Raw genomic sequence first — 12,414 nt, 5'->3', positions numbered from 1 at the left:
TCATGCATGACCTGAGAGGATTTGTTCTTGTTGCTTTTTAGACGAGCCACTGGTCTAAAGGACCGCTCCTGTGTTATTCATTGTAGCTCTGCAGTGTTTGCAGAAGAAAGCAGAATCCCAAAGGCGAGGCACTGACAGCTGCAAATGAAGTCAGTTCACAGCCTTTCATTTCCACAGACCTGTTGAGCTTTGACTTTGCCCAGGCTGCCGCAGGTCTCATTTAATCCCAGGCCAGCATTTTCAGTTTAGTGCACAGACATGAGCTAAGGCTGCGCAATGCCTCCACGTTTGTGTTAATTTTACTGCTCATCCACTTTTATCCTGGTGTTTGCACGGTGGATCATTTTGCTATTAAAGACGAAGGCTTGAGTTGAATACTTTTTTAATGGCTTGGCCTGTAGGATGTTGGAAGAGGATATTGCACAGTCTCTTATGAGACATCCAAGAGCGAACAGGCAAAAATACCCTGGTGAGGGGCGCTGGTGGCCTAGTGGTCCAAGTGCCCCACATTCAGAGGCTACACTCCTCATCGCAGGGGTCGCCGGTTCAATTCCCAGCCAGTCAACCATTTCCTGCATGTCCTCCCTCGCTCTCTACTCCCCACATGTCCTGTTTCTCTTCAGCTGTCCTGTCAAATAAAGGCAAAAAGGTCACACAAAAAAATACCCTGGTGAACAAAAGCTTTCCTATCAGGTGCCCTTTGTTGCATGACCTAATGGCAGTAAATCCCTTGAAAGGACTTGATGTTATGAGAGCCCAATCGGTCTTCCTTTTTCAAGCCATTGTTATTTCCAATTAAGCTGTAAAAATTCAACAATTACAGATTTGCAGCTGATAAAGTGAAGCAGAGAAGGAAAACAGACTGTCAACAGGTGTATTCTGTACTGGTTTTGCACCATTATGACTCCACAAAAGATACTCAGAGGGAGACTTTTTTAGACAGATGTCCTAATTTAGATAATATGTAAAACATTAAACATTGGGCACAATATTGGATTTTAGCCTATATCGACTATGCCAATATTTTCAAACTTATTTTGGCCAGACCTGATCTATATATATATATATATACTCATCTTTTTATGATTAATAAGAGCACAGTCCCTCCTGTACTCAAATTTACCAACCAGACAAACAATATCGTACTCTACCATAAATGATACATATATTGTTTTTTCAAATATAAACAGTAATGAAAATTAAACGAGGTCATTTCTGTTTACGTATCGCCAATCCACTGGGCAGTGAGACACGTTAACAGGACCTACACTCAATGTCCAGATGTCAGCGTTGAAGCTAGTAGCCTTAGCAAGGAGACTGAGAGATGAAGCTTTGCAGCTTAGCTAAGGCTACATTACGAGAAGTAACGCAAGCTAGTCGCAGAGTAGTGACATTGGAAGTCACACTAAAAGATCGGTTATTGAGATCAATCAATTCTTTTTTCATAGGCTCCTTCGCTATTGGATGGTCACTGCTACATTTGTTAGCTTTGTTGAATAACTCAAGTCGAGGCTGCAGATAGGTTTTCGCTGGCGCTGACGCTTTTTCAATATTTTTTAGAAACTCTTGGTGCTGTTCAGGACAACAGGCCTTGAGATGCATAATTAAATTGATCATGTTTTGCTCATTCTTGCATCTCCTGTGCTCCACAGGTATTTCAAATAGCTATTTCTTAGTCTTAGTTTCTTACTTCAAAATACTTCCATATAGCCATGTTGGAGTTTGTTGTTTAAATTACTCAAGACAATATGGCATTTCTGCACATGTTGAGTACAAATCTGGAGACATCAGAAAACATACAGCTTGTATTGGCCTATATTGACTTACTATTATTGGCTTACCCATATATTGGTTGTACCTTGTGTAAAACAAAACCCTGCAACATTTTCCACCCTTCCAATTCAAATACGACAAAAACGTCTTCATACTTGGATCATTTTTGGACCAAAACGTTCTGGATAATCACTAGAAGTACCTTGGCACGTCACAGATCCTCAACCACTGGACCATTGCCTTCTTTCCACCTGAGCTAAGGCTCTCTTTTCTATCCAGTATATTCAGAGGAAGTCACTCTAGAAGGGTTTTTTATGAGCTGAACTGCAGCCTGAAATTCTTTGAAAACCTGCTGAAGAGTTACAGCTCTCTGGAGTTTCTCGTCTGAAAGCCTCCCAAGCATAAAGAAAGTGTTGAGAGATCATCCATTGGCTTTGTCCTATGATGTACTGTATGTAGTGGCTGGTCATTTTAAGTCCCTTTATGAATGGTGTTCCTATAGCCAGAGGCGCTTCCGAGGTGTATTTTCTTAAGCGACAAAGAACTTGGGACTTCCCTAGATAGTGTCATATTTATTCACTTTGAAGATGAAATCTAGGCCAATGCATTTTATATTACATCATGACTCATGGTAGAAATTCTGCTTTCAAGCTCAGCTTTTCTCATAAAAGTTGCTGAGATTTATAGCATTAGTGTCAGGGGACAGGATGTGAGATTTTGTAGGATCCCCCCTAAAGCTTGTTTCTGGCTTGAGCTAAAGCAGGTCTTATCTATGCATCAAGATAAGAGAGACTCCCGTCCACGGTCGTTTGAGGCCTCGCCTGAAGGAATTCCACAGACAGTTCCTCAGCCGAGAGACTTCAGGCCAATGTCCAGAGACAGACAGTCAGGAAGCAGACCGTCTGGGCGTAGACGTCCTGAAGGCAGAGGAATTGCTGCTGGTTGAACTACCATGATCTCCATGCAGATTTGAGGCTACCCTACATCATAATTGCTTGTTGACAACATTGATATTTATTTTTTTTGAATAATCAAAGCATAGAGTAAACTCAGTGCACTGCTGAAGGAGTTTCCTACGGACTAAGGTCACACTCCAGTCATGAGGGAGAGGGAGGGACAATGATGGGAGGAACAGAAAGGGCTCATGACTGTCAAGATAACTCTCCTCCACTGATTTATTTTGACGACCCGTGGAGTCACAAGCCTGGAAATGTGTATTTGCGTTGCCAGACATTGGGTCTCCCAATACTTTTTGTTGTAAACTCATTATCTGTCCTGTAAACCTAATTTTAAAACTTTCCATGGAGTTCAACGGCCTGCATTTGACCTCAGATAACTCTACTCCATGTTGGTCCAAGGATCTACTTGTGACTGCTCTAGTTGGCTATTAGACTTTTCCTGTTGTCATATTTTCTTGTCACTACATTTCATGATTTAGTAGTTTTTTCTAACCTTGTTCTACCACTATGAATTGGCTAAGGGTTCCATATTGAACCAACTTTTGTGGTTTGAATAACTTTCCAAAAAAATAGGGAGGGGGGTTCTGTCAGTAAACATCCACATGCTTACTCACAATCTTTTTGTTGTAATTTATACCATACTTACATCATCCACAAATCCACTTGACTTGATTTGCCATCTTCCTTTGGGGTATCAGTGGTCAACAAAATGTTTGACCTCTCCAAACTGGTATAACCGCAGTCCTCGTATTCTTTGGGGTGTATTTATCCACTGTCTGTATTATGTGTAATATTCTACAGTCCTGTGTTCACACAAGTCTCATTGGTAAAATGGTATTCCAACTATTCTTCACTTTTAAATGAGGCTTTTGTAACCACAGTTATGGGAGTCCCAGCATCTCCGGCTCAGTCATCAGACCATGTGAGCAAGCAGTGATAAAACTAACAGCCTTGTACATCACCAAGTTTAACATCTGCTTTATCAGCATCCAGAAGCCTGCACAACACAAGCATTGAAACACACAGGCTATGTTTGTGCACACACTATCCTTTTAGAGGCAATGAGCCAAGCTGCAAATCTCCAATGAGCCTCCAACGTCCAACCCTGTAATAAAACAACCCCTCAACACCCCATAATGACTCCAATCTGGCCCCTGGGTTGTGGGTGCCACTAGCATGTATGTCACCCACCACATCCCCTCCTCGCTGGCCAGAAACACATGCTAACCACAAGTCCCTGCTTGTTTCTATTTTTTTTTGTTCCTTTCTGCTGGGAGTTAACAGTGCTGTTGGTTTGCCAGACCCTCAGGGACTAGTTTGGGAGAAGAACGGGTACCCGCATGGAGTTGGCTGAAGAGAGTAGAGTGTTAATTTGCAGCGTGTATAAACTGAATCAGCTTGTGAAAAACAAGGGGAATAAACTGGATAATAAAAGCTAGTTTACTGCCCAGGGAGGAAGCAATTAAGAATTCACACTTAGAATTGAATGTTTTCTCAAGCTCACTTTTATTTTTGTGCTGTTAAAGCTGAAACAATGACAGGAAATATGCTTGTTTGGGGAATATCTGGCTACAAAAGCTTGTTTTATGTAGGAACTTTTTAAATTATAGGCATTTGGGGTAAAATGATCATTTACATTGATTTTTTTAAGGCAAGGCAACTTTATTTGTATAGTGCATTTCATCCATGAGGGCAAACTCGATGTGCTTAACATTAAAACATTAAAAGCATTGGAAACATTCAGAAACATTAAGCATAAAAGTACACAAGTAAAATGACAAATATAATAAAACATAGAAAAGGAAAATTAGAAATATATATAAAAAAAAAAAATTAGATTAAAGTGAGTTAAAATAAGCTAAGATAGGAAGGCAGTGGCAAATAAAATGAAATCTGCTATAACATAGTCTACCAGTTTATAAGATCGATTCAATTTTATTTGTGGCCTTCCAATATGACAAAATATCAAAGACCAATTTAATATTTTTAGTTACATTGATGTTAAACAAACACCTGACAACTGAATTATTGGGCTTTTAATAGACCGTTAAATGAAAAACTATCTTTTCTTTGGTCACAAGAAGTTAGGTTGCTATTCATTATAAAGAAAAACATTCCTCATATTTAGCTGCAAATATTGCACTCGCTCGAAGGCCAATGCTTGATGAAACAGTGCCATTTTGTTCAATTGTTACTGCATGGTTTGTGCCCAGCATTTACATTGTCTTCTGACCCATCTACCCTCCCACGAGGGCAGTTAATGATCTAGCTTTTTATTCGTAGCTGTTTGACTTCTTCTACGTTGCTTTGAGGAACATAGATAATGGAAAGGATCCACGTTAATCAAGTTTTATCTGTAAATATAATAGATCATCTCGCTGCACATAACACCTTTATTCGATCTCTCAAAGCCAAAAGCATGTGTAATACAGTAGTTCCAAAAATCTTCACTTGTACCACAGCTGCTAAAAATCAAACCGCAATGTGTTTACCTCTAAAAAGTCAAACCTGTTCCCAAACAGATCACACTTTATCTCAGCCTGGCTTAGTCTCTCTCTCCCTTGCATTCTGATGCTGCCAATTAAACATGAAAGGAAATACTCGGCTCAAGTTCAAGTTGTTTCTCTTCTGATCTCTTCCTGGCTGCGGTAAACATTCTGTAACTGGAAGCTAAGAGTGGCGAGAGGACAAAGAGTCAGCATTATATCGTTATCTGTCAACAAGTAGCAGTATGGCACCGTTCCACTTGTTGAAAAAGACACTAGACCCCTTTTTTTCCCAATCGTCTTTCACGATTTAATTAGCTTGCATTCCTTGCTGATGTCCTGAGTTCTGTGGCTGCTGCTATTTATGATGGGTCTTGCTATTTGGCACACATTCAATGTAGGTCAGTATTAAAAGGGACTGAGTGTAATAAGGTGACAATAACATACACTGTTCCTTGGATTTAAAAGCTGAACAAAGTTGTCAATGGTTAATTTAAAAAATAAATAACGCAATCATTTGCAAACTTTTTTTTGAAATTCTAATTGTTCTTTTCTGTTTGTTGCTTTACATTGATACATATTTTTTCTCTCCACAGAATTTTGAACAACAATAAGATTCAAGAACTCAAGAATGGATCTTTCTTTGGATTGTTTGCTTTGGAAAAATTGTAAGTATTTTTATTTTCTATTTTCTGTAGTCATTTGCATAAACTTTAATGTGTTGATGTAGAAAGTGATGCTTCAAGTTTGTCTGTTCTCTTATTTCCAAGCATTTAAAACAAAATCTTAATTTAGAAATTGAGCTGCATGCTTGGCTCACCAACGTGATGTTTTCCATCTTGCAAAGCAGGTTTTAAAGGTGTACTTGGTAAGGGATAATGAATAGTGAGCAGGTGGTTATGCAAATTTGAATCCCGACAGGGTGAGCAGGACTCCCGTATTGTCTTACCCTGACAGGAATCTCATGTTGCCCTCACGTCCATGCCGGTAACTGTTTATTTCCCGACTCAAGATGAGCCTGAGTGTCAACAGGCAGAGGTGAAATGTGCCTGACTCATTTCTGCAGTTTGAAGTGTTTGATCAGGTTGTTTGTGGTGTTCCTTTTGCTGTTTTAGAATTATCACCATCGTTATGGGGTTCTGACCAATCAGGATCAAGTATTTAACACAGCCAGGCAACAATCCATAATCAACACTTCCCAACAACTACCAGTGCATTAAGAGGAACCATCCATCACTCCTCTAGTGAAGCTGGGAGTAAGAGGTTCACAAAAACACACACATTGGCTTCATGCCAGTGAAACATCCAGGTCATTGAAAACGTAAAGGAATGCACACAGCACTTAACCTCAGACAAGAATATCAGTCTATGAAGGAAGACCGGAGATGGTACTCGAAAAAGCTAATTATAGGTGTAGCCCTCAGGGTTTGTTGTTGCCTGCCTGGTGACTTACTCTCAACATACAGCTGCCTGGTATTCTGAGGATGGGGCCCACTTTAGAGGGGTAATGTATCGGCAACCTCATTGCTTTGAGAAGATAGAGTAGGCTGTTAAGTCTTTTTCTTGGAGGAGAAACGCTGGCAAAAATCTGAGATGAGATGGAATCAAGATCTTATTGGGGAAGACATTTATGGTGCATATGGGTGTGTCATCTGAGATTCCTGGAACAATAGAGAGTTCATTTATGCCATATGACTAACTTAAGGGACTGGAATGTCATCATCTGTGTTTCCTTCCTACAGAGATTTCAACTAAATGGCTCTTGGCCTGCACACATGGGCCCCGTGGGTGATTTATCGCTCCGGAATGGCTTCATGCAGATAAAATAACCAGACCATTAATGGCCCTGCTTTTACCCAAGGCTACAATAACACATGACTGAACTGATGTGGAATTCTAGGGGCATGTATCCCATATCATTCATCCTTGTCCTGGTTGAGAAGACAAGAAATATTGAAGACATAGGAGGCCCAATAAGCCACATTAAGCCTTGTGGTACCAGAAAGAAGATTTATGCCGCCGTATTTTCCTCACAGACTGATTGATTCGGATTTCTTTGATCGCTAATGCAGTTTAAATTCTACCTTTTTAGAGAAAATATATGCTTTCTGTTGTTCAGGGCTGGACTTGCTTGAAATACATACTTATCTCCTGCTTATTATGAAAAGCACTGACATTAATAGTGAAACCTGAAATCACTGTTGAGGGGTATTGCCACTCATGGCACTCTGACTCACCGTTGTGAGTTGTACTCACAGGTTGGTTGGCCGTCTCTGGTGACCCGTAGATTGGTACATTGGTACATTTTCATTTGTAGGGCTATTCTTGGTCTGCTGCCACACTACCTCTGTTTCCTTATCACACAGAAAAGTGCTGGACAGTACTCACTGCATTCCCAGGACTTTTTAATGCTTTCTGTCAAAGAGCTCGTACAGAAATTGGAAAAAAGGGCTTTTAGGTGTTCTGCACCCTCAGCCTGGAATTTATGCAAAATGGCTTCAAAACTCAAGGAACTGGTGTCACTTTTTTTTTTAATCTTAAATGAAAGACCTTGAAGCTGAATCTTTAGAATGTCGTTTTTAGTGTATCTTGTTACAACTGCCTCCAAGGTAACGGCTCCTTCTGCGACAAACGCTGTGCTTGTTAAGCGTACTTCGGTTCTCTGTATGTCTTTAACTTTGTGTTTTTTGCTGCTAAATTTCTTGGCCAGGTCTCCCTTGGAAAAGAGATCTTTGATCTCAATGGGACCAACCTGGTTAAATAAAGGTTAAATAAAATTAAATAATAAATAGAATAATTGCACCCTGCCAAAACGGTCTTACTCTTCATGGCAAAGATTCTCTATGAGTGATATCTGCGTCTATAAAAAGAAAGCAGGATGAGAACTTGCAGAACAAAAGAAGCAAAGACATAAGAGAAACCACTTTGACCACAGGGGGCGCCAAAAACAACACAAACAAATAATATAAATAAAACGAAAATATTCCGAGATTCCCAGGTGTGCTGCATCTATGAATTTGATTTTACTTGCAAATTCTGATAGTGCTATAGTGCAATTTGCTTTTTTAGGGTGAGCCAATGTGAGGAGGCAGCAGGAAATAGTCAAGAGAATTCCCTGCAAGAGATTAGTAGGGATGATGACGTTTCCCACCAGTGGAAAGAGAGGACTTCAAGCTATGTGAACAAGCAACTTTGGAAATTTTCTAGAAATGTTCAGACCTTCATCTGCCTGATTGTTTATAGATCTGACGGAGAACTCTGTGTGGGCTCTTGAACTGGATCAGATGTTAGTTTTCGGAGCTCAGGCCTGCAGGATAAACAGGAGGCTGTGTGCTGAATGTGTAAAAAAGAAAAGAGAGGCTTTGATCTTCCTCCACCACTTTATATGCTTTGTCTGTGAATGGCCGGTCGATGTGGTTGTAAACTCTCGTCTGCCTGTCGTTGCATCAATCCACAGGCAAGTCTACCTCCAAAAGCAGCTCCCATTGTGCCTCGCAGACCCCGCCCACCTCCTGTCCACCCTCAACCAGTGAAGCGAGATCGCTACACGGCTTGCTTGCTTTTGTCATTGTAATGATGCCAAGCCAAGGCCAGAGGTGTCAGCAGTACCATTCCCAAACACTCTGCATGCTGAAGCCTCTCCCTCCCTCCCAACACCTCCCCCTCCCTCCTTCCTCCCTTCAATCACACTCCCCTTTTCTCCTCAAACTCTCAGAGCCACTTTTGAATGCACTCTCCATCTTGCTTTGCCCCTCTCCCTCCTCCTTCCTTCAGTTTTTTTTTTCCACAAAGAAACTCTCCCTCATTTGGACTGCCTGTGTGCAGTGGTGAAGTCTGAGACAGCAGCTGGCTGTGAGTTGCCAGAGAGAAGAGGGAAGAGAATCGATTACGCCTATCCGGCACTCTGCGTGAAATTGTAAAGTAACTGTGGAGACCGCTGTGTTTTGTCAGGGCCAAAGGTGCCCCTGCCTGGAAATAAGCCACACAGAATCCCCCATTATCACTCTCCTCATAGAAATCGGAGCCAAGCTAGGCGGGCGTCACATGCTAATTCCTGACTAAATCCTCTGCTGTGGAGGAATGCTTATTGTGGAAAACAGAGGCAGGATAACGGCTGCATTGTGCAGTGGATTCCCTGGAATTAATTGTTGTCTGTCCATGAACAGCATAATAGTAGTGGAAGTAAGCATGCAAGTGAGTTAATCATAAATTTAAAGAACATTTTAAATGGGTATTGCTTTCACTTAATGCACCTTTGGTACTAGGGCACTGTTGAAAAGGTCGGAGGAAAACTGTGCAACCTTTTTTAGCATGTTGTTTCAAAAAATGTTCTCATAAGCAGCGTGAATATAAATACAGTCTGTGATTTTGTCCCTGGAGTCTTACTTGGTCTGATTTTCCAAACACTTGGTTTGGCCAATGGTTGCAAACTTTACATTGATGTGACTGAGTCACAGAAATAGGAGAACATTCTGACGAGCGAGTAAAGGAGGGAAGAAATGAGTGACAGAAGGAACAAAGGAAGGAGGGGATGTTTTGTTTATTAATGCTACAGGCAAACTTCTTTGAAACTTTACAATAGTTTCACTTTAAATGGAAAACAAGAATTCAATATGCCATACTTTACTCAAACACATGTTTCTAGATTCCTCGTTGTATTATTCAAACTCTGGACACATTTGTTGTAGAGTATTTTGCAGCTTTAGAGGATAGGACTGTGGATAAAGCTAGAAAAAGGAAAGACAGAGTAGGGAATGACAGGCTGCAATTGACTGAGGGTGGGAGCCAAAGACCCCAGTGCCAAGAAATTATTTCTCTGTTGATGGGGCATGCAATTTAAGCACTGAGGTAACCAGCAGCCCAATATTTTAAAATAAAAAGGAGCAGTAGCCGTGTTTTAAATAAAAAATGGAGATAAAGTTTTATATGGCTGTATCTGGTTAAACTGGCATGTAACTACTCTAAGGGAGCAATGTTTAACCAGCACAGGCACGTTAATCTGCAGATACAGGGTGCTTGTGGGATTAGATCTTCTAATGGTTTGTCACACACGGCGAACCTATTTGACATCATGATCCTGTGTTCAGTCATGTTCAATATCTTGTGTTTTAATATCCGCTTAAACAACTAGGAAATTAGCCCCCTCAGAACCTCCCTCTTTGGTACTATCAGAAGTTTAAACAGCTGAGTAGAGCATCTTTTCATAGGTTCTGATGAGTTATCAATAATTTAATTCAGCTGGAGTCTTGTTATACACCTTTAGACACCTTCAGGTACTCACTCTTTAGAGGGAATGTCGATGTCATGCCAGGAAACTTCTACCAGAATAAGATTCCAAAAAACACAAAAGCAAAAAAGAAACTCAGAGAAAGGGTCGTAATATAAAACAACAACATTGGAGTCCCTGGAAATGGGACCAGTTGCAAAACCACCCTTAGGTTTGGGGCCTTTTAAAGAACAGTCCTGGAACCCACTTACAAAAACTCAGCCAGCCATTCACTGAGAGCATGTTAAAAAACCTGGCGTGTTTCCCCCTGTTAATAGATTTAAAAGGTGCCAGCTCATGCATGGTGAGGGTGTTTTGATTTTGCACCACAGTTATAGATACCTGAGCACAGACTGGATCTATTGGCTTCCCAATTTTTTATCCAGTATTAATCCAAAATCAGAGAACTGTCCTTTTTTGTCATGAGTGGTAGTCAATGCTTTGGACATGTTTCCCAGAGAAATACCTGAACTTTTACAATCAACAGCCATTCTTGTTTAAAAACATTTTCCCTTTGGAATCAGTCTAAGCTTCTTTAGATGTCTTGTTATCGTAAAGCCAACAACAAGAAATCAACTCTCCTGGTAATTGATACCTTGTTTGGTTAGATTCAGAAGAAATAATATTTTGGTTATGATTGGAGAAAAACATTGTAGGGTAGGTTATAACAATAACCCAACAATTAGTTTCAGTAGTTTTGGATCCATATGGAGCTTGAGTCTGGGTCTTTAGTGTTGTTTGGCCCGTCCATCACCCATGACTGTGACAGTGAACAGATTTTGTGAACAAGATCAGTTTTTCTCATCGTCCACATAACTGCAGGATGAATCATTTCTGCATATTTATTTAAAAGCCTCATGTCTCCCGTGAAGACAATAAAGGGTTTCTTTTGCTTCAGTTTTTGAGTCATTGAGAATGAGGACAGGCCAATCAGCAGTGTGAATAGTGTTTTTTTTCTGTTGTAAAACCTTGTTTGGGGCTTGAACATCTGGCCAGTGAGTCATATTGGAGTCTTTGAGACCTTTTTAGTGTCTCTGTCCCATTAGATGATGGCGTTTGTCCTCCTTTCCTCCATCAGAGACAACTCACAGCTAAGTTAACTTGACAATAATTAGCCTCAGTAACAAGCTAATTAATAGACTCAACATGGCTGTTCAAGCACACACACACGCTTGTTGGCATGCACAGTTAATTATGATTTCTTTGCCCTGCCCTCTCATTACACCGTCAACACTCCTGCACACAAAGCATGCTAGCTCACATCAAAAGCTCCAAAAGCAATATATTTTTTTGGTCTCTGTCTTATCTATGACCACCTACCTACCCACCTTCAGATGACAGGTCCTCCACTTCAAACAGGCAGAGTTACCCAGAGGCCCTTTGTGTGAGTTCAGGTGCTGACTAGAAAGCCTGATCTGTAATGAATGACTAGGCAGTGCCAGCGCAGGTGAGCACCACAGGAATCCTGCAACCACAAGCCTTTGAACTTGAGGAGAGAGAGGAGTCTGAGTGCATCTGTGTGTGAGAGCTGGAGAGGATCTTTGAGGGTCAGGTTGTCAGGGCCAGCAGCTGCTGTGATTGGGTAGGAAAAGAAATGCATGTATGAGCAAGATAAGTAATCAGACCCCGTATTATTAAGGGTGTTAGTGAAAATGTGTCATTATGTTCAAAGGAGTTATCTAAGTCTTTCACTGCCACTTTTACATCTGTACTGTGTGGATGCTTTCATCCAGGAATAATCATTTCATAAGTCCAGTGTTTGATGTTACTTTGATGTTTGGGCGGCTGTGGCTCAGTGGTAGAGTGGGTCGTCGCCCAATCGGGAGGTGAGGAGTTTGATCCCAGCTGCCGCCGTCACATTCTGTTCTGTCCTCAGGCGAGACACTGACCCCAAATAGAGGTAACTTGGAAGGAATCTGTTTGAGAGATC

At 41.0% G+C, this 12,414-nt stretch overlaps 1 protein-coding gene across 2 annotated transcripts in view; it reads left to right on the top strand.

Annotated features, from left to right (window-relative positions):
• Positions 1-12,414, top strand: part of adgra3 (adhesion G protein-coupled receptor A3) — a 40,616-nt gene that overhangs the window by 8,734 nt on the left and 19,468 nt on the right. For both annotated transcript variants that reach the window (XM_034676594.1, XM_034676596.1), the window contains exon 2: positions 5,815-5,886. In XM_034676594.1, coding sequence (XP_034532485.1) covers positions 5,815-5,886 — 72 coding nt within the window. The remainder of the gene's footprint in view (positions 1-5,814; positions 5,887-12,414) is intronic.

This window comes from Notolabrus celidotus, chromosome 23 (genome assembly GCF_009762535.1).
Source record: "Notolabrus celidotus isolate fNotCel1 chromosome 23, fNotCel1.pri, whole genome shotgun sequence".
Lineage (NCBI taxonomy): Eukaryota > Metazoa > Chordata > Actinopteri > Labriformes > Labridae > Notolabrus > Notolabrus celidotus.
This window is presented reverse-complemented; position numbering and strand designations above follow the sequence as displayed.